The sequence below is a fragment of the Volvox carteri genome (assembly GCF_000143455.1).
Source record: "Volvox carteri f. nagariensis unplaced genomic scaffold VOLCAscaffold_91, whole genome shotgun sequence".
NCBI classification, from domain to species: Eukaryota; Viridiplantae; Chlorophyta; class Chlorophyceae; order Chlamydomonadales; family Volvocaceae; genus Volvox; species Volvox carteri.
The window spans coordinates 63,430-83,032 of record NW_003307634.1 but is presented as its reverse complement, the minus strand read 5'-3'; the positions used below and the strand labels follow the sequence as shown (position 1 = coordinate 83,032).

The following is a 19,603-nucleotide window of genomic DNA, read 5'->3' as shown; positions in this document are numbered from 1 at the left end:
CCCCCCCAGAACCCCCCCTCAAAGGCTGTACGGTGTGCTGTAAACAACACCTGACGTCTGGAAACACACATGCCGTACCACCAAGTTGGACCTGCGGCAGGGGTTTTTGCAGATCCCCATAGCGCCTGAGCATCAGGCTTGTACCTCGTACTGGGTCTCCAACAAGCTCATGGCCTACACACGAATGCTGTATGGACTCAAAAATGCCAGCGCCTACTTTCAGCACATCATGGATTATGAGCTCGGCAACTTGCCTTAAAGGCAGGCCTGACCGATGTCAGCGTAGCATTCATTGACCATGTACTCATTTGGTCACAGACACCTGAGGAGCACATCAAGCATGTGGCCGCCGTACTCGACGTGCTGGTAGCCTGCGGGCTCCGTGCCCGTTCTGGCAAGTCAATTTTCGGCGCTGACGTCATTGAGTACCTGGGTCACAACCTAAGTGCCTTTGGGATCAGTCCGCACCAGGCCAAGGTCGCCGCAATCATGGCTCTCCAGCCTCCCTGCAACGTGTCTGAGCTCCGTACACAGCTTGGTTTCATCAACTACTACCGCTGCTACATCCCGCGAATGAGCCAGCTGGCAGCAGATTTGAACAAGCTCCTCAAGAAGGGTGAACCGTGGGTCTGGGGTCCCAAGCAGCAAGAGGCGTTTGAAGCCATTAAGGCCGCCTTCACCAAGGATGGTCTCATACTGCGTCGCATCGACTACTCTCACCCACTACTACTGCATATGGACTTCTCCAATAAGGGCATAGGAGCCGTCCTTGGGCAAGTCGATGACGATGGTAACGAGTACATGTGTGCTTACATCAGCCGCTCGCTCAACAAGCATGAGGCCAACTACAGCAGCTACAAGGGAGAGATGCTGGCCGCCGTGTGGGCTGTGAAGATGTTCCGGCACCACCTGATCGGCGGCCCTCCATTTAGGCTGATTACCGACCACCAACCACTGCTGTACCTTATGAGCTCGGAAGGGCTTACAGGACAATATGCACGCTTCACACTAGCGCTGCAAGAGTACAATTTTGTCATCGAGCATCGGCCGGGGATCAAGCATCAGAACGCGGACACCCTGTCCCGCAACCCCGCGCCAAGCAATGCTGACAACACTGGCGCCCGGCTTGATGAGGACGAAGGAGTTGCGGAGTCTGCACTTCTCGCCCCGGCCTTCATTGCTGCATCCGTGCGGGTAGCGTGGGCTGACCATCAGCTGGCAAGCGCCACCATCCATACAGTGGTATCCGTTGCCCCATTCAGTGACACCTTCTGCCCCAGCCCAGAGAAGAACCTCTGCGGATGGAACGGTTGGTGTTTTGAGTCGCTTGAGCCGCCTCCCGAGGCCGAAGATGCTCAGCGAGCCACAGCCCGGACCCAGCTGCAAAGCCTCGCAACTGAGTGGCTGTCCGCTGCAAAACGTTCCGGTGGGCTTAGTCCCTCGGTGCCTACAGACCGTGACACCCTGAAGGTTTCAGTGGGAGCCCAGTTCTTCCCACTGGCTACCCAGAAAGGAGTCACACTTTATGAGCCGCTAGGCGGCATGTGTGCGGGCCTTGAGGCCTGTCTGCGCAATGGAATTAGGGTCAACAAGTATCTGTACTCGGACACAGATCAGCATGCAAGGATGGTGGCCGCTGCACGACTGCCCGGACTCAGCGCTGCCTAACCCCAGTTATTTCCGCTCATGGCATGGAGCGATGCATTTATAGCATTACCTTAGGACGTCCGGCAAGTCACAGGTCTGGAGCTTAGGCTGGCAGGAGCTCAGGAGGGTAGCCTGTGGTTGGTCATCGCGTTCTGGAACACTCAGTCAGCTGATGCAGTGCCCAAGGTTTTCAGCATGTTAAACGAGCTTCAGGCGCTCGTTACTTCACTTCACCCGGCCTGCATACTTGGCTGTACGTCCCTGCCGCCTTCAGCCCAAACACCCGAGTCCGAAACTGCGGAGAAGGAGGCTAGCCAGATGCTCGGGAGAGCCACCCTTACCTATGCTGCATGCTTCGGCTCGTATTCCCACTGTCTTTACCAATGTTGGAGTAACCTCGTGTTGCCCGAGGAGTTCACCTGTGTCGTGCAATCTGGCATCCGGCCTACCAGCAGACAGCTCCAAGATGTGCTTAGCAATGAGCATTTTGCACCCATTCCCTCGCGTCAGATGCGCTATCCATACTACCCCTGTGACCATGCTGGAAAGCCCGTCCGCGCGCTTTATCCAGGCTCAGTGGGGCAGCGTGGCTCGGATGTTGTGGGGAGTATCGCCACTCCGCTGTACAACAATATCACCACTCAGTATGATTCCCTGTATCCCGGGGAGTGTGACCTCGTGTTGGGTTATGAGGCGGGGGCATCAGCCGCTCCTGGCCTGCTCGTCTCTCTGTGCTGGCCAACACAACTGACCAGGCACTTATATCCAGTGTTGTTGCAATCCTGCACGCCCTGGCGCAAGATGCCGTCTACTTCCCCGTCTTCGTGGTGCTGTGTACCTTCATTCTGTTGCAGCTGGTGATTGCGGTTCTTAGGGAGAACCTTCTGGAATCGGATGACGGCGGTGACGAAGCAGAAGCAGCTCGCCCGGTGCCTAGGACTGCCATAGAGAGCTTTACTAAGGCCTGGTGCGCCTCCGTGGCGGAGGCTGCTGGCCCTGGCGGTGGCGGCGGCGGTGTCGGCGGCAGCGGCAGTGGTGGTGTCGGCGGCTTGCTTCACGCCTCTCTGTTGTCAGGTGTCTTGCCGGTCAGCCACCCGCCGCTGGGGGCCCTCGGGAGCGACCACCCGCGGCAGGAGGTGCAGCGCGTGCTGCTGAGGCTTCGGGTCCCTCTATACGAGGGCAACAAGGTGTGTGAGGGCAACCATGAAGCCGCCTGAATGGAAAACCGACTGGCATGCTGGCCTCTCACCTCTTTCTCTTTCTCTCTCGGACCTGCTCAGGCTCCTGTACGTGTATATCTCTTCGTGTATAGGCGTCCTCGTGTGTTGAGGTCTTGAAAGGGCATTAAGAGCGTCGGAGGCTTAGGCTTAGCTGTTGCTCCTAATCTCGCTGCCTCTGCCTCTTATCTCTCCCCTGCCCACATACGCGCCTACACCTCTGCACCCACCTCACCCTTCACACACCGCCTGCAGGTGTCGTTTATGGAGACGCTGCACGCGCTGGCGGGCAGTGTGTGCGCCACACCGCTGCCACCGCCCGAGGAGGACAAGCTGCACAGGAAGCTCAGCAAGCGGCTGCCGAAAGCCCAGCCGCACGCAAAGTACACCTCAGCGCATGTGAGAAGAGGCACCGTGATGATGGGGTGTGTGTTTGTGTGTGCCTGTGTTTTTGTATGCATGTATGTATGTATGTATGTTGTTACAGGGTGGTTAACTTCGCCAGCGGCCCCCTTTCCCGGGGCAGTCCCTGCTCTCCCCTGCTAGAGGGGCACCCTAATCCATTCACCCCATCCGACTTCAGAGTGTATTCGTTGGGTTCGGCAACTCACCACCAGCATCCAACCAAATCTAGCGGATCAACTGCGCATCAACTTCGTTCCTGGTCAGCTTGCAAGTTGATTTTATCACGTCCTAAATAGTCTATATGTTGGGGGGCCACCTCCCATTTGAACCCGGGTCGGCCGGGAGCAGAAGTCAGGCCTTAACCTCTGCCAGCCGCCTGCCGTATGTATGGATGGATGGATGGGGGGTTACAATACTGAACATGTGCCGGAGGCCGCAGCGGTCCCGTAAACTCTGTGTGTTACCCTTGGTTGGTTTGGTGGGGGGTGGGGGCGTGGCGCAGAGAGGGTTTCATGTGAACAGTGTAGTGTAGCGCAGCCGAGTGTGTTGTTACTCCTGTAAGGAGGGCCCCCTTGAGGACGACACAGCGCTCTCACGCTCAGCTCGCTCACGCCACATACTCTCACTCCACCGCACTCCTTCCTTTCTCTGTTCCAAGTCTGTTGCTTTCCATCCTAAGCAACAGACTTACCTCACACTCCAACCCTACCCTGCCTGCTATAGTCCTCTTCTCTTCCCTCCACTCCACTCCACTCCGCTCCACTCCACTCTACTTTATCCCGCCCGCCCGCCTCACTGAACCTCACTGACTCCGGTGGTGTGCCATGGCAGTACCATGCGGCCAACTCGGTGGCGGCTGCCGTACGGGGCTTCCTGGTACGACACAGCCTTAGGAAGGAGCTGGCGGCTTGCGAGACTAGTCCTGAGGAGGCATTGCAGCAGTAGCAGTACTAGCAGTAGTAGCAGTAGCAGCAGCATTAGACAAGGGGGATGGCAATGATGATGATGATGGAGACGACGACTACAGTGCAACATAGGCCGAGGCCTGTCCGCGGCCTTACGTCCGCAACCAACGCGACTGCAGACGGTGGGGTCTGCGCTGGCAGAGACGAAGAGGCACGGACGAGGAGGAGGAGGAGGAGGAGGTGGAGAGTGTTTAGGGGCGGGGAAAGCGAGGGACTCGGGACAAGGAGGGGCTGCCTGTTCTCTTCTCTCTCTCTCTCTTCTCTCTCTCCCCCCCTTCTGCATACCCCGGAGGGTGCTGGTGGTGCGCAAGTGGGGGGTTTGGAGAGTGGGGAGCTACGCATGTGCCGGTTCATCCATCACCCTCCTCCCTGGGCTGGGCGGCAGGCAGCGTATTATGGCACTGCACCTGCAGCTGCTCGTGTCCGTGTCTGTACCATGTCTCGGGAGGAGGGGGCGGAGGAGGAGGAGGAGGGTTGAAGAGGAAAGGACAAACAAGTCGGGAGAGGAGGGTGATTGCGTCTGAGGTGTGTGTGTTGGGGGCCAGGGAGAAGGGAAGCATACGGAGTGTGTGTGGTACTCTGTATGTCCTGTCTGGTATGGACCGGGCATCTGCAGGGTGCCTCACTTTTGTTCTCTGCGTGGTTCAAGTGCTATATGCATATAATTGCTAAGGATTGCGAGGAGGTTGCACCTATGTACGCATCCTCCTGAGGATTAACACTTATGAAGTGAACGAATATATTTCTTTATATGCACACTTCACACAAATGCCCTGGACCCGGACCCTGGACCCGGACAGCCGTCCTGTGATTGTGATTTTGGGGCTCCCGGTCTGGTCTGTCTTGTTTTTATAGGATGTTTTTATGTAAGAGCTGCCGATCCTATTATGGGGGGGGGTTATGTTGATTTGCTCGTTTGTTGCATATATGTGGTATTATAAAACTGAAGGTTTCCTGAGAGTAACGAAAGAAAACCAAGGTTTTCTGTGTATTTGCCGAGAGCGTAGTCGGCTGTTCGTTGGTGGTACGGCGGGGCCGTACTGGTGAGAACGAAGGGCAAGTCGCGGAGAGCGCGACGGAAAGAGTAATTTCGCGAGTTTATATAGTCAGTACTGACAGGTTTCCACTGCGTCATCTGCCCATTACACCGCCCCGCGGCAGATAGCGCATTCGGTAACCATGTTCCCTCTTCTCGGCTTAGAGGTCGCCCTAGTGGCAATGTTTGCGGGCATAGTTATGATGCCAGCTAAGCGTAGAGTAGGTGACCAATTGGTCGAGCTCCAGAAGGTGCACGCAGACCTGCAACCCAGTTGACTGCCATTGAGCAATCCGACGACTACCAGAAGGCCGCCTCCCTGCTGGCCTCTGACCCTCTGGCTCGCTTAAACAAGAAGAAGTTTTCTACCGCTATGGGCCACGCCTGGGATACCTACGTCTCCTTGAAGAATCAAATGGCGAGCGTCAGCGTGAACATCGCTCAACTGGAGATGACCATGGAGCAGCCAGCTATGAAAGTTCTCGTTTCCGACAAGTCTGGTCGCGTCATGGAGCGCCCATTTAAGGACCTGGACTACGTCAACGACAGCTGGGTCAACAAGTCGGACAAGGAGCACAAGGCGCTCAAGTGTGAGAACCGGGAGCTGAACCAAATTTACCATGCCTTTCAGAAGGTCAACCGCAACCTGGAGGACGAACGCGAGGCGCGCCGCGACGAGGCCCCACCGGAGCAGATTGAGGAGTTGGAGAAGGCAACTAACGACACCATCACCGAGGGTGAGAGCTTGCTCACGGACCTGAACACGCGGCTGTGTAAGGCTATGTTGGTGGGTTGGGAAACCGTTGAGTTGTTGGACCTCCCTGACTGCTGCAAGTCCGAGGAGGAGCGTAGCAAGCTGTTGTCCGTGGACAAGTGTGTTGCTGCTGAGAAGGAGTGTGAGTGCAGGGGTAACAAGCCCTCGGCACAGAAGCAGTTCAGTGCGGGTTTCCGTCAGCGCCAGTTCGTGGCGCCCTCGCCCGGCTTCGGCCAGGTGCAGGTCGGGTTCGGGTCCATGCAGGGCGCAATGCTACCGCACCAGGCGCTGCCTTTCACACCGGGGCTGCAGTTTGGGGGCATGGCCCCGATGGGTCAGGGCGGCGGCAAGCCGCCACAGGCCCTGAAGCCGACGGATCAGTGCCATAGGTGCAAGCAGTTTGGGCACTTTGTGAACATGTGCTCGAACCCACCTGCGCCACGGTGAGGGCGGTGGGCCGGCAGTGCGGTTTGTGCGCGTCAGGGCGCGTGAGTGAGAGTGATAATGGCCCTATCGGGGGGCAGGACCTGACTGGCATGTAGCCACAACTTGAGTGTGAACGCCCAGAGTGGTGTAGCCCATCGGTGGGCTGGTTGCAGGCCCGTGCACTGCTGCTATGTGCTATGACGTCCCGGAGAGACGTAGACCCCCTCGAGGGGGGAGTGTCGGACTGTCGAAGGCCCGGTGAGCCTTACGTGACTTTGCCCGGCTCACGGCCGGTTGCCCATGTGTAACATGCGTTCAGATTGGGCCGAGTCCCACGAGGGTGGTGACATCATTCAAGGTGCCGGGCCGCCTGCCGCGTCTGGCAACATCAATGTGAACGCCAACTGGTGGCTGTCGGTCTGCTCCAGCTCGTGGACCAAGCAGTGGGTGCAGCAGGGTTTTCTGTTGTGGTGGAAACAGGCAGGCGTCACACCGCCACCGAGGGTCACCGAGGGTCAAATCACCAAGGGGTGCTGGAGCAGCAGGCCTTTGTTACCGAATCCGTCGCAGCACTTCTGGCAGCAGGAGCTGTGCGGCAGGTTAGTGTGCACCTGCGGGTCATTAACCCCTTAAATGCGATACCGAAGCCTCGTCAGCCCGGCAAATCCCGCTTACTCCTTGACCTGCAGTATGTCAACCAGTACATGTACTGCCCAAAGTTCAAATTCGAGAAGCTGACCGACTTGGAGCAAATTATCCAGCCGAACGACTTGCTTATTAGCGCAGACCTCACAAACTCTTATTGGCAGCTCCGGATGTGCAAGGATGCCTGCGATTACCTAGGCTTTGAATGGGAGGGTCGCTTTTACGTGTTTACAGTGTTGCCCTTCGGGCTCGTGTCTGCCCCGTGGGCATTCTCTAAACTTATGCGCGACTTTTCAGCCTACCTGAGGGGCAAAGGCTATCGGCTCATTAACTATCTGGACGACTTCCTGTTCTTGTTGGGGTCGGATTGCACCACAGCTGCAAGCCGGCGGGATGAGATCGTGTGTGAGTTTGAGCGGGCAGGCATCACCATGAATAAAGAGAAGAGTGTGCTGACTCCCACTACGGAGGTGCGCTGTCTGGGTTATTTGGTTGACAGCACAAAAGGGGTGTTCGTAGTCCCACCAGACCGTTGGGAATCGTTCCAGGGAGCGGTCACGGAGGCCTTAGCATGGCTTAGCATTCCAGCCAGGACCCTGGCACGTGTCGTGGGACACACGGTGAGCATGTACGTTGTAGTCGGGCGCTTGGGGCGTCTCTTCACGCGGGCGTCGACAGCCCTGCTGCCCGACTGTTGGGGGTGGTCGAGTGAGGTCACGGTTACCCCGGAGGTACAGGAGGAATTACGCTTTTGGCAGTCGCTAGACCGGGAGCGGCTGACTAGCCCTATCCGGCGACCCCCGGAGGTCAACATGCTGGAGGTAAACACCGACGCTAGTGCTACAGGCTGGGCGGGTGTTGTGTCAGGCCCAGGGCTACACTCAGTGCAACCGGTCGCGCGGGGGTATTTGTCATGGGACTTGCGTCGTACTTCGTCGGGGAACCGCGAGCTGGCGGCTATCTTCTTTTCTCTCGAGTCCCTGAAGGAAGAGCTGTGAGGGTGGCGAGTGCACTTGCTGACGGACAGCCAGAATGCAGAGCGTATCGTTGATCACGGCAGTTGGAAGGCACACTTGCAGGAGTGGGCCTTGAAGATTTTCTGGTGGTGCAAGGAGCACCAGGTGCAGTTGAGTGTGTCCTGGATCCCACCAATTTCGGTAACCAGGCTCGCCTCCTCCCACGGAAGCAAGCACACTCTTCTGCTCACAGGTACCCAAGCTTGACTCACGTCTATAAGCGGTAAGGCAACTACTCATGAAAACGGGATCAATATTAATATATTGCGCTTCTATCTGTGTCTTATTAACGGCGGCGGCAGGATAGGGGATGGCAGCAATGAGGAGAGCTACATATGGCAGCTGCCATGACGACTTGCAACCCTCCGGAGGGTGTGGATGATGATTGGCATCGTTGTATTGCTTCGAGCCTATTGCTTAGCTGGCTGGAATGGTCAACAGCCTTGAATTATCGCAATTATCGTAATTTGATGATGGGGTGGTCCACAGCAACAGATTGCAAATTTGCGCATATGTGCACGCGTATGCATACCCGTGGTGTTCATGTGTGTCGCAATGGCACGTGTACTTTGTTGTACCACGTCTTATCGCAGGAAAAAAACCGATCGGCGGATGCTAGATCCCGTGATACCCAGGATACTACATACTCATGTGTGTGTATGTGTGTGAATGTTGCATGTTGTTGTTGTTGATGCGGATTGGGAGGCTTCTGGGCCATTTGCACACACGTGTGGATGGTCACATCTAGGATTGAACACCTTACAGCACCATCCACCACAGCACTACACCACACGGGGTTACTAAGCCATACCCGGACTGCAAGTCCAAGACGGTTGATTCTGCCTTCAGCCGCCACCAATCGAACATGAGGATTACCGATTGTGTCGACATCTAAGCAATTAGACATTTCACGATTTCGAGATCTCTTGATCGTATTGTGTACCGGCTGCTACAGGATCGAACCTAGGTCATCAAGCCGCAAATTGCTGTCGTGTTTACAGTGTGTGTGTGTCCGTGTATAGACGCGTGTGTATGTGTCTCTGTAAGTGTGTGAGCATGCATATACCTGTTTGTGTATGTGTATATATATTGTGTAAATGTGCGTCTGTGGGGTGGTCGGAGTGTCCGGCTTCCGAGCAGTGAGGCACGAGTGAGCAGTGGTATTCTATCTAGCAGGGTGGTGCGCAGGTATAACGGTGGGGTAACGTATCGCATCGGCGCCACTGTGTGTATGCGTGTGTATGTATGTATGTATGTATGTATGTGTGTGTGCTTCCGTCAATCGGCAGCAACATGAAAAGAGCCTCGCAAAGCACTGTTCTGTGCTCCTGTCTCCCTTAACCGTATTCTCATGGCTATGTCAACTTGAACGTGCTGGCTGACCGTGCAAGGAATGGTAGAGACGGGAAGCGGGGAGACCAGCTGCCAAGGGCCCTTACACTGCAGTAGAACACAACCCCAGCCAACCACAGCCGCGCGACTATGGCCCCTTCGGCCGCCACACCACCACCGCACAGCCAAAAAACACTCCTCCCCCTCCCCCGAGGCAACACGCGCGCGACAGACAACACAGAACGCGAAACCAGAAGACGCCCAACGACCACCACAACAAACTCACGACGGCGACCCTAACGTCCTGAAGCCCGAGTGAAGACACCGGCTCGGTCCTACGGTGAGAAGTGCCCCCTACCAAAGCTCTCAAGGCCACGCTACTAGGCTAAAAGACCCGGCCGCAACCAATTCATCCTCAACCCTCAACTCCCGACCCGCCTGCTGTCTAGCCACTCCTTAGCGAGCGTTTTCCACCGGTCTGCCGCCAGCCGAGCCCGGTGTGGAGGTGTCTGGGACTGACCGGTGGAGAAGGGAAAAGACAGGGGGGGGGTGAAAGAAGAGATAGTTACCGTGAGACCAAGGGGGAAGGTGGGCGGGAAACTGTCAGCTAGAAGCTGAAGCGATTATTACTCGCCATTTCAATACAGTTGTACGACAGTCACACAGAACCAGACTTAGAGACTCCGGTCGCTTCACTCCGTCGTATCTAAGTCAACAATTCTGTGCTCCTGTCTCCCTTAACCGTATTCTCGTGGCTATGTCAACTCGAACGTGCTGGCTGACCGTGCAAGGAATGGTAGAGACGGGAGACCAGCTGCCAAGGGCTCTTACACTGCAGACCGAAGAGATACCCCCTCACCAGCGAGGCCTAGGCGGCGGGAGACTTCAAGCTTGGCCGCAGTGTCGCGCTGCGTGTAGTGCTGTACCATGGCGCCAGCGGCCATGTGCCTTGCACAACTCTGCCGGGACTCCATGGTCCGCTGCCGTGCTGTTCCCGTATGCACATGGAGTGCGCCTTGATGTGCCGCGTGATGCCTGCCAGGGATACCATTTTTAGCAGTCGTGTGCGGAAAGCCATGTAAGATGGAGAATGCAGTGGTGAATACCGGTCAGGGGACCCGAGAGGTACTCGCCACGCTGGGTCCATTGGACTGGTCGGAGGAGTGGTCCCATGTCTTCGTCTGCTGATACTGGCCGTCTGCGGTAGCCACCTAACTCCGGCAAGTGCTGCGTAAGACCGACTGGGCAGCATGGGCCCCCGGAGCGTGCAATGACGACCCGGTGGCCACACATGAGCTGGTCTGTCTTCGAGCGGGGAATGAAGATTTCCATGTGGGATGTGGAAATCAACAGCAAGTCCTCATGCATGCAAGTTTCAACAGCGTCATCGAACTGGAAGAAGCCAGCAAACATGATAGCCACTGCTGCCACCATCATCAGGTAGTCTAGACGCGCCTCTGGGCCCTCCACTAGACTGGCAAGTGCCACAATGTCATCTGGCTCCAAGGCGTCACACTGCAGCGGTCGACCATGGAGCCACTTTTCTGCGAAGGTGCAGATTATGGTGCAGGCTGTCTGTTCTGTGGAGTAAGGCCAGTAGGTAGAGGGCGATCAGCTCGGCCCAACATCATGACTCCGTGAACAAAGGGTTCAAACCATGCACCATCAGTGGTGATCCTGGCCCACCAATCCATGGTCGGCCAGTGTGGTGCGATCAGGCACATGCAGGCCATGCAAGCCTCGCTGTGCAGCAGCACCTTAAGGATCAGGCTGAAAGGCGGATTGGCCCAGCAGCTGCACCCCCAATGGAAACGGAAGGCGTCGACCCCGGCAGTGTCCAGCGTGAAGAACCTGGAATAGTACACTGGGAGCTGTCGATTGGTATGCGATGCGAACAAGTCTATGTAGGAAGGCCCCCACTTGGAGCTCAGCGTTCGAAACACAGTAGGTTGGAGCATCAAGTCGTCGGTCTCCTTCAGCTTCGACAGGAAATCAGCAAGCCGGTTTTCTTCTCGGGGTCGCCACTCAGCCTGCAGACGGGTGCCCTGCTCGAAGCAGAATTCATGCAGCTCGCAGGCGGCCACATAGGAGTTATCGGCATTTTTGACGATGTTAGCGGTGTTGAGGTTGTCCGTCAGCACCTTCACTGCCCTGCCGGATAGGCCAGTGGGTCGGTTGAAGGACTGGCTTGCTAGAAGGATGGCGTGGAGCTCCTCCGGTGTGGACCCCATCTCGCTAACGTTGGGCTGCCAGCTGCCTCGGGCCACAATTGGTTTGCTATCCAGAACTGTCCAGGTGCCCCAGCCGCCTAGGGAAGCTGCCGACTTGCCAGCTGCGTCGCAAAAAAACAGAGAATGCACCTGGGTGGGAACCCATAAATGGCGGCGGCCGTTAAATTTGTCAAAGGAATTCTGCCAGAATTCCAGCTCCTCCTTCACGGCTGGTGTCACGACATTTTAGCGTCACGTTCATTTTACCGTCTATTATAATCGTCTTAGGTTGTTATCGGTATGAATACGCGAATATCGTGTATAATCGCGTAAGGTGTTTGGTTCTTATCTTACACTCGCTGATCGACTTATGGACGAGATGAGAATGTACGCTCGTTTGCGTATGTTTATGTATTTTACCTGTGAATTGTTCATCTCTTGTGTGAATGTTCTATCACACGGTTATAAGGTGTTTCACTTGTGTCATTTGTGGACTCGAGGCTTATCTTTTGAGGGCCTCCTGTGATCGACAGTGTGACTTCGGTATTTATAGCCGGCAGCGAGCTTGGAAAAGTCGCTTTACGGCTCATGATTGGAACATTGTAAAGTTCTCTGAGCTAGACAACAAGCCCTGTGCGGACCTCCCTTCTCATAAGCCGCATAAGTAACTTACCCAAAACAGCCGAACTCCTTTGTGGGCCGCTCAACGCCCATAACCTTCACGCCGGGCAAACTCAGTCGGTAAGGTAAGTCCTTATCGCTGTTGATTGATTGTCTGGAGGGAATCTTGGCCCCTTTCGCGGGTTGCTATTTGCTGCGTATTACTACTTGCCCGTTCGTGTGCCGTCTAGTCAGCATTCAAGCTACCTGCAGGACTTCGCCTAGACCACCCTGCGTCAATAGCCGTAAAGCCTAAATCAGGCTAGAAGACCAAGTAAGTTTGGTTTTGGGTTTACCTTAGGTGTTCTGTCGCCTAGGGGATATTCGGGTTGCTTTTCCCAGCACCCTTTTTGGTAGGTTAGGTAGGCTAGGTCACGCCAGCCGTACCTGTCAGCAGTGTTACGCACAGCTGCCTTGCCAATCAGCAATTTTGGACCATTTCTTTACTGGTTCGATTTGCTTGCGTATTCGGTCACTTTCACAATCGATACTGTGTTACGCACAGCCGTCTGTTGAACATTCGATCCCGAATACTTGATACGATCTACTCGTTTTACCATCTAGGCTTGGCCAGCCCAGCCTAACATTATTCTCATACTTTATATTCAGCTCACCTGAACAGCAGGTTCGAGCTCTTCTGTGCTTAACGAGCATTTCGCGTACCTCTGGCCGAATTATACGGGGTCACATCAATTCTTTTGCTTTTACTAGCCTCAATTCGCTACTGCAGTTTACATCGAGGCAGTTAACCCCAGGCCACTCAGAGGACGCCCGGGGCGCAGTCCCTTTTGGTTTTCACACCAACACTTTTCTTCGCCGTGGTGTTCGGGCCACTCCAGTCAGACACCGGCACCATCGGCTGATTCCACATATCTTCGAGCCTCTTGGCAAATTCCCTGAACTCATTTATATAGGTCTTTTGGCTCGCGGCGTTAGGGTCGACATCGAGCCGCGACCGGTCATTTGCAATATCCGCTACCTGTTAGCTGTGCAGCTATATCCGGACCTGGACCAGCTTCCCAGGCCGAGGCAAACTATTGTTATCAGCACAACAGGTGGGGCAATTTCCCCTATTTGAATACGGAGACTTTTGTGCGCCTAAGCGCAATGATATGATGGAGTAAACGCTGCAAGCTTATCGAGTCGGTACTCTACACTTTCCCGACCCAGCGTTACCAATTATTCCAGCTGTTTTTACGCAGCTACTCTTTGTTTTGCAGCTCAATACAACGCAACTTTACAGCGACACCAGCTTAGGTGGGGCGGGTTTAGTACTCTTTAGTAGTCGCTATAGCCTAGCTAGGCTTTTTATTGCTTAGTCCTTGCCTGTTCGCTTCGCGTTTGTTGCTGCATCTTTCTCTTTTCCTTTTTCTCATCTTCTTGTTTTTCGTAAGCTAATTATTACACAGGGTAGCATAAGTCCCACGGAGCCGCTACGTCGCAACATCCCGCGGGCCGCCACTGCGCAACATCTTCGCTCGACGAGTCAGCGAGATCAGCAGGAGGTAAGCAAGGTTTCGCGTAAGGATACGCGTAGGGTGTCCACCTCAGGGTCTAGTACTAGCGAAGCCGCCCGTATTCCGCGCTCGCGTTCCGATAGTGGCCTAGCAGTACAGGTGGAACTTCCCCTGACTAAGTTAGCTCCAACTCAGGGTGAGGTTACTGCTCCACTAGAAACTACCGGAACAGATTCCGATAGGGAGAAGTGGTCGCGTCTCTTTGAAGCGCTAGGTAGGCCCCGCACCTACATTAACCCTATCTTTTCTAGGGACAGCGATTCTGACGACGAAATCATGCAGAACCTTTACCCTACCCTCGACCCGTTCCAGCACAACGGGTTGGATGACTTCCTCACTAAGGTTTTCCAGCAAGGGGTTGCCTACCCTCTCACTAGGAACAACTTGTCTGTTGAGAGCCTCAAATCGTACCTTGACGCACTGCCTGGTCGTAACACGCCATTCGAGGCGTGGTACAACTCCCACAGACCTGACCTCATAGCCAGAGCTGCAGCACACTTCAGAGTAGCTGAACCAGGTGCGGCGGCCAACGCCATCTCTCCTCGCCAACTATACGACTACTACGCCCACATTTTAGAGGAAAACTTTGCCTCCGCGCGCGCGGAAAGTGATCTAGCGCGCTTCAAAAGCATCCAGCAGGGAGCTCTTTCTCCGATAGTCCTTAAGGATATGCTGATAGCGCTTGAGAAGAAGCTAGACGGCAGAGTCAGTAAACACCAAGTCGCCGAACGCTTCCTTGAGGGCTTAAACCCCGTGGTCCGGAAGCACTTGGAGAGGCACCTAATTACTGAGGAGCGTACCAAGTGGTACGATCGTTTGGAGAAGACGGCACAAGAGGCTGAGGTTGTGTGGAACAACCTTCCGTTGGAGGACAGAGCAGTGCAGGTACACAAAAAGCCGCCGCAGCAGAAGAGTGCAGCAGAACCGCTCATCAAGGAAAAACGCACCTTTTTACTGCGAGAAGCACGGCACCAATACATCTCACGATACGGCGCAGTGCCGTGTCTTAAATCCCCCAAAGTCGAAGTCCGCGCTTTTGACCTCTGACATCCCCTCCGGAATTGTTGAGCGTTTGGTTGCCTTGAGTTCCCAGGGACAGGGCAGCACGTCGAGCTCAGGGGGGTCCAGGGGAATGGGTGGGCAAAAGCAGAAGGGGGCTGGGCCATCTAAGCCCGAGCAGGGACAGGGTGCTAGCGAACCGCGGGGGAATAGGCCATCTTGCGAGTTCTGCGGAACCATGGGTCACCAGCAGAGCAAGTGCTTCATTTTTGGGCGGGGCCCCAGCGCGAAGCGCCCAGGGGGGCCCCGACCTGTAGGATTGCCCATGTCCGTGTGTGTGTGTGTGTGTGTGTGTGTGTGTGTGTGTGTGTGTGTGTGTGTGTGTGTGTGTAACGGACCAAACAGAATATTTCACCCGGCTGAAACGCGTTATCGGTACTATACAGCATTCTCTATTGCAAGGTATCTCGCATGTAGCTAACAAAGACCGTATGAGCACAAACAAGTTTAGCTGCCTCCATTCACCGACCTCAAAAGCCACATCAACGCCTCTCGCGCTAAATTTCATCCCAAAAGCTGCCGCGTATCTCACAATGGAATTCTGAGATGGCGGCGTATGATAACTCGAACACCCAGCTTGTGTTACCATTTGCCGGCATGGGCAATCCGACTTGCCACCAGCAGGCCAACATAATTTGCTTTCATTTCTCTATGAAATACACAAGCTCCTTGTTTGTACATTTACTTTGGCCAATGCACGGGGCCTCCTGAGACTTGCGGTGTGCCCCGATGAACCCCGCGGCTGTGGGGCAGATTGCTGAGGCCGCTGGCGCTTCGGGGATAAACATCACAGACAGCACCGAAATTCACCCAGCTTTCGTTACCATTTGCCCGCACGGGCATTCCGACTTGCGGTCTGCCGCACTGTCCATGCGGCATGCACCCGGAATGGATGCGATTCGCGTGGAGCCCGCAGGCGGTGCTGACGATTCCGCCGGTGCAAGCTTAGCTCTCACACCATCAGCACTGCTGCAACAAAGCATATCTCCCACCGCGTTGACACTACCCATCAATTGTCACCCTTGCCACCCTTGCTACCGGCCTGTACGGATGCAGAGGGGCCCCGCCCTTTTTCCGGCTTCCTTGAAGCCGACACCCAACTTGTCCACCCCGAGCTTGCTCCCACGGGCTACGAGCCTGCTAATCCAGCCCTGAAGGTTTTATTTCTGCAGCGCAAGAAGGCGGTTGAAAAGAAGGCGGCCTTGGCGGCGGCTGTTGCCGCAGCTTTCGAGGATGACTTCGCAGCAGAGGACGAGGGGAATGAGGAGGCGGCCTGCTGCACGACGCAGTTCCATGAAGCAGCGTCGAACGCTTCTCCCAGCCAACAGGCCAGGATGGCGCCGCTCACATGGACGCGCAGCACACAAGAGGTAAGGTACAACAGCTTAGCCACTATGCATTCGCAGGCTGTTCCTAAGTCCGGACTTAGGAACTCATAGGGGGTCTAACAGCGGCTAACAGGCGTGCCTGTTAGGAAATGTTAGCCTAACAGATTCTCTAACAGTGATGGGGCTGTCAGACGATGTTTGGGCTGGCGGTGGGTGGATCTGGCTGTTAACAACCATGTTGGAGAAGTAGAACAGGAATTGGTGCTGTTAGCCGTTGTTAAGGCTTGTCAGATGTTTTCAGACTGTATTTTAGCTGTGTCTCACGGTGTTGATGGATAACCGATGAATAAACGGGGATTCCGGACCGGCTCCGGTCATCGCCGGACCGGCTGCCGGACCAAAATAACCAGCTTCCAGTCCGACTGTGCAAGCGCCTCATTCACTTGGCACCAAATAAAATTCCCATTATTTTAAGCAATCCAATTTTTTTGTTTTCTGTCGGACATTTTGATTTTGTGGACGACGAGCTCCATTAAGCCTCCCGTTCGCTCAACCGTTCCATCTAGCCTTCCATCAAGCCTGTTTCCCAGCTTTAAAATTATCAGGCTTTGATTTAGCTCATATGCCTAACGTAGATATCATATAGCTGCGCGCAATGGAGCAGATGTATGACAATGCGCGCCATGGCGGCAATCTCGTATGGGTCGCGGCTGCGGGGCAGGAGGTCGAGGATGCAGTGGAGCATGCAGTAGAGGAGCCGCCTCGGTAAGCTTACTTCAGCCTACTGTGCCTTGGTTTCATGGTGGATGGCGTTACTTCCTTGAGCTGGAGGCTATTGTCACCCCTGTGCACCCTGAGATGTACAAATGTCCTGTAAAGGCAGCGCAAAAGGTGACTCTCCGAAGAGTTCTGGCTAGCGGGGCTGGGGAGGCGGCAGCGGCGGTGCAGAGTGGTGGAACACGCAGCGGGGCTGGGGAGGCGGCAGCGGCGGTGCAGAGTGGTGGAACACGCAGCGGGGCTGGGGAGGCGGCAGCGGCGGTGCAGACTAGGTGGAACGGGTGGCGGGGCTGGGGAGGCGGCAGCAGCGGTGCAGACTAGGTGGAACGGGTGGCGGGGCTGGGGAGGCGGCAGCAGCGGTGCAGACTAGGTGGAACGGGTGGCGGGGCTGGGGAGGCTGGGCGACACAAGAAGCAGTGTACCAATGGTGGTGCTTCTAGATCCAATTGCGGCAAGGGTGCGCAGGTTCTAAATGCTTACATGCTGTTCTGCAAGGAGCAGCATGAGTTGGCAACTTCTCAGGGCACCACCATTCATGTGAAGTACGGGGTGCCATCAGCAGGCGTCTCCGGCCTGCTGGGCAAGCTGTGGTCGGAGTTGCCCCTGGCGGAGAAAAGTGCATACAGTGAGAAGCTGCCGCGCTTAAGGCGGCTAAGGACAGCTTCGATACCTGAGGCCAGACCCTTGCCTTTCTGTGATGTAACCGTTGCTTGTAATCAACCACATCCCAACCTGTCAGCAAATTCCCAGGACAGCTTCGGTACCTTAGGCCATACCCTTGCCTTTCTGTTGCACAATGTGTCCGCAATCAGGCTTGGTGCGGTCGGGAGGTTAGGTAACGTGGGGCTGACAGCTGGGTGGGAGAAATCCGGGGTAACGTGCTGGGTGCGGGTTCCGTGGTGGATGTGCGGACCAGCGCAGGGTACACGGATCAAGTTCGTCGAACAACCTGTCAGCCGACAGACTTGGTGTCGTATCCAAAAGCCTAAACACATCATTCTGCCCGACTACTGCAACCCCAACGTCGACAAGTATGCAAAAGGTCCTGATTCCTCAGCACTAGCTTCCACCGTCGCACGCTAGACCCGTTCGCGAGTAGCCCACACCGTCGGCGCTGCAGCTGCCCACAACAGACTTCCATGCCCTGTCGGCGTCGGCGCTGAAGCCACCCGCATCAGACCGGCATGCCCCGCAGGCAGAACTCCATCGTTTTCATCATGCTTTCAGGTCTTAGGTGTTATCATTACCAAAATTTCATCGAACTTCACTGTTACTTGAGGTCTTAGGTGTTACGGACTGTGAGGGTGTTCCACTTCCAACTTCAATTTAAAGGAAACAGAAAATAATACTTTTCTTATTTCATTTTTCATGTGCGCGTACATGTGTGTGTGTCTCCATGTGTCTCAAAGCAACCCAAACATTCGCGAAGACCGGTCGCGCGCGTCGGCCTGACCGCTCAAAACGCTGGCTATGGTCATACTTTATCACTAGGACATGATTGGGAGCGTCGAGCAGCACCTTTTCGGTCCAAATTCTGCGGGTCCGGTTCCGGTCCAGTGGCCGGTCGCAAAGGCTGTCGTACCCGGTCCGGCCGGCGGGGCTAACCGAGTTTAGAACAAACATTCTTGAACGGTTTGTAACGAAATGTCCTGCCTTTTGCCTATTATTTGGCAAACCATACGTTTCAAGCAACATCATCAATCATGCATATTACCTCGCTTACTAGCAAGGCACTAATTGACTGGATGAAAATCCAGGCTGCTGTTCCAAAAGCACTACTGCTGCAGTGAATTTAGGCATGAAACGAATGGCACTACTTACATGGCGTAATGTATCCTTGTGCTTCACAGTTTGAAAAGCAGTTCAACGCCAATATCTACTTACAGCCACCAGCAGGCCCACAAGGTTGAATGATCTGCATCCTGTCTCTCGTGACTGCAACACAACGTGCTGCACCTAAAGTAGGCCCTGAGCTGAAGATAGAAGAAAAGATGTCAATGTTCAGATTCAAGATCCTCCCTTCATATCCAGTGACCTGCTCCACCACATTGTTGTATTCCGCTTCTTAAATCTGGGTCCAAACTGATACATTTTCTGTCTAATTTTTCCTTTCTCGCTTGGCGCGGTTACTGGACAAGTTCGCTGGAACTAACTGAATTCCAACTGCCTATTTTGCCGCTTTTCTGTCAGATCTTTATGGCTCCGACCTCTGGGTCAGACGGCGAGCGGGAAGCTGTCATGGATGCCAACAAGTAAACGCCGCCTCAGGCGGAAGTCCATACTTGCAGAAGTATGGGCGGGGGTCGTAGCACAGGCTACGACTGGGACGCTGGTCCCTGGCTCGCGGAGCCCCGTCATCGATTGGAAGCATGGATCAACGGTACGCCATTCCGGACTGGACCGCGCCATTTCGGAATTGGCTGTACGATTCATGGGATGGCCGCATCCTCCGCTATTTAAGCGGGTGAAACTCTTCCAAATCGGTGTCTTCCGACGCCACCATCCAGTTGTGGTTTAGTAAGATACAACAAGTCTGGTATCGAGACGGTTCCTCCCGGGGCCTCTCGCATTTCCGAAATTTTCAAGATCCCCCTTTTGCCATCAAGATC

At 55.1% G+C, this 19,603-nt stretch overlaps 2 protein-coding genes across 2 annotated transcripts; one reads left to right on the top strand and one right to left on the bottom strand.

Annotated features, from left to right (window-relative positions):
• Positions 1 to 5,643: 5,643 nt before the first annotated feature.
• On the top strand, positions 5,644 to 8,338 carry VOLCADRAFT_108095 (uncharacterized protein; the record flags this gene model as incomplete). Its single annotated transcript, XM_002958311.1, has 4 exons — positions 5,644 to 6,467; positions 6,662 to 6,708; positions 6,770 to 7,049; positions 8,305 to 8,338. The coding sequence occupies 4 exons, from the start codon at positions 5,644 to 5,646 to the stop codon at positions 8,336 to 8,338; spliced, it is 1,185 nt and encodes a 394-aa protein (XP_002958357.1).
• Positions 8,339 to 9,899: 1,561 nt separating this feature from the next.
• Positions 9,900 to 12,988, bottom strand: VOLCADRAFT_108094 (uncharacterized protein; the record flags this gene model as incomplete). Its single annotated transcript, XM_002958297.1, has 4 exons — positions 12,928 to 12,988; positions 10,550 to 11,023; positions 10,303 to 10,431; positions 9,900 to 9,958 (listed from the first exon to the last, which is right to left on the bottom strand). Exons 1-4 carry the CDS (start codon positions 12,965 to 12,967, stop codon positions 9,900 to 9,902), a joined length of 702 nt encoding a protein of 233 aa, XP_002958343.1. The 5' UTR covers positions 12,968 to 12,988.
• Positions 12,989 to 19,603: the final 6,615 nt, after the last annotated feature.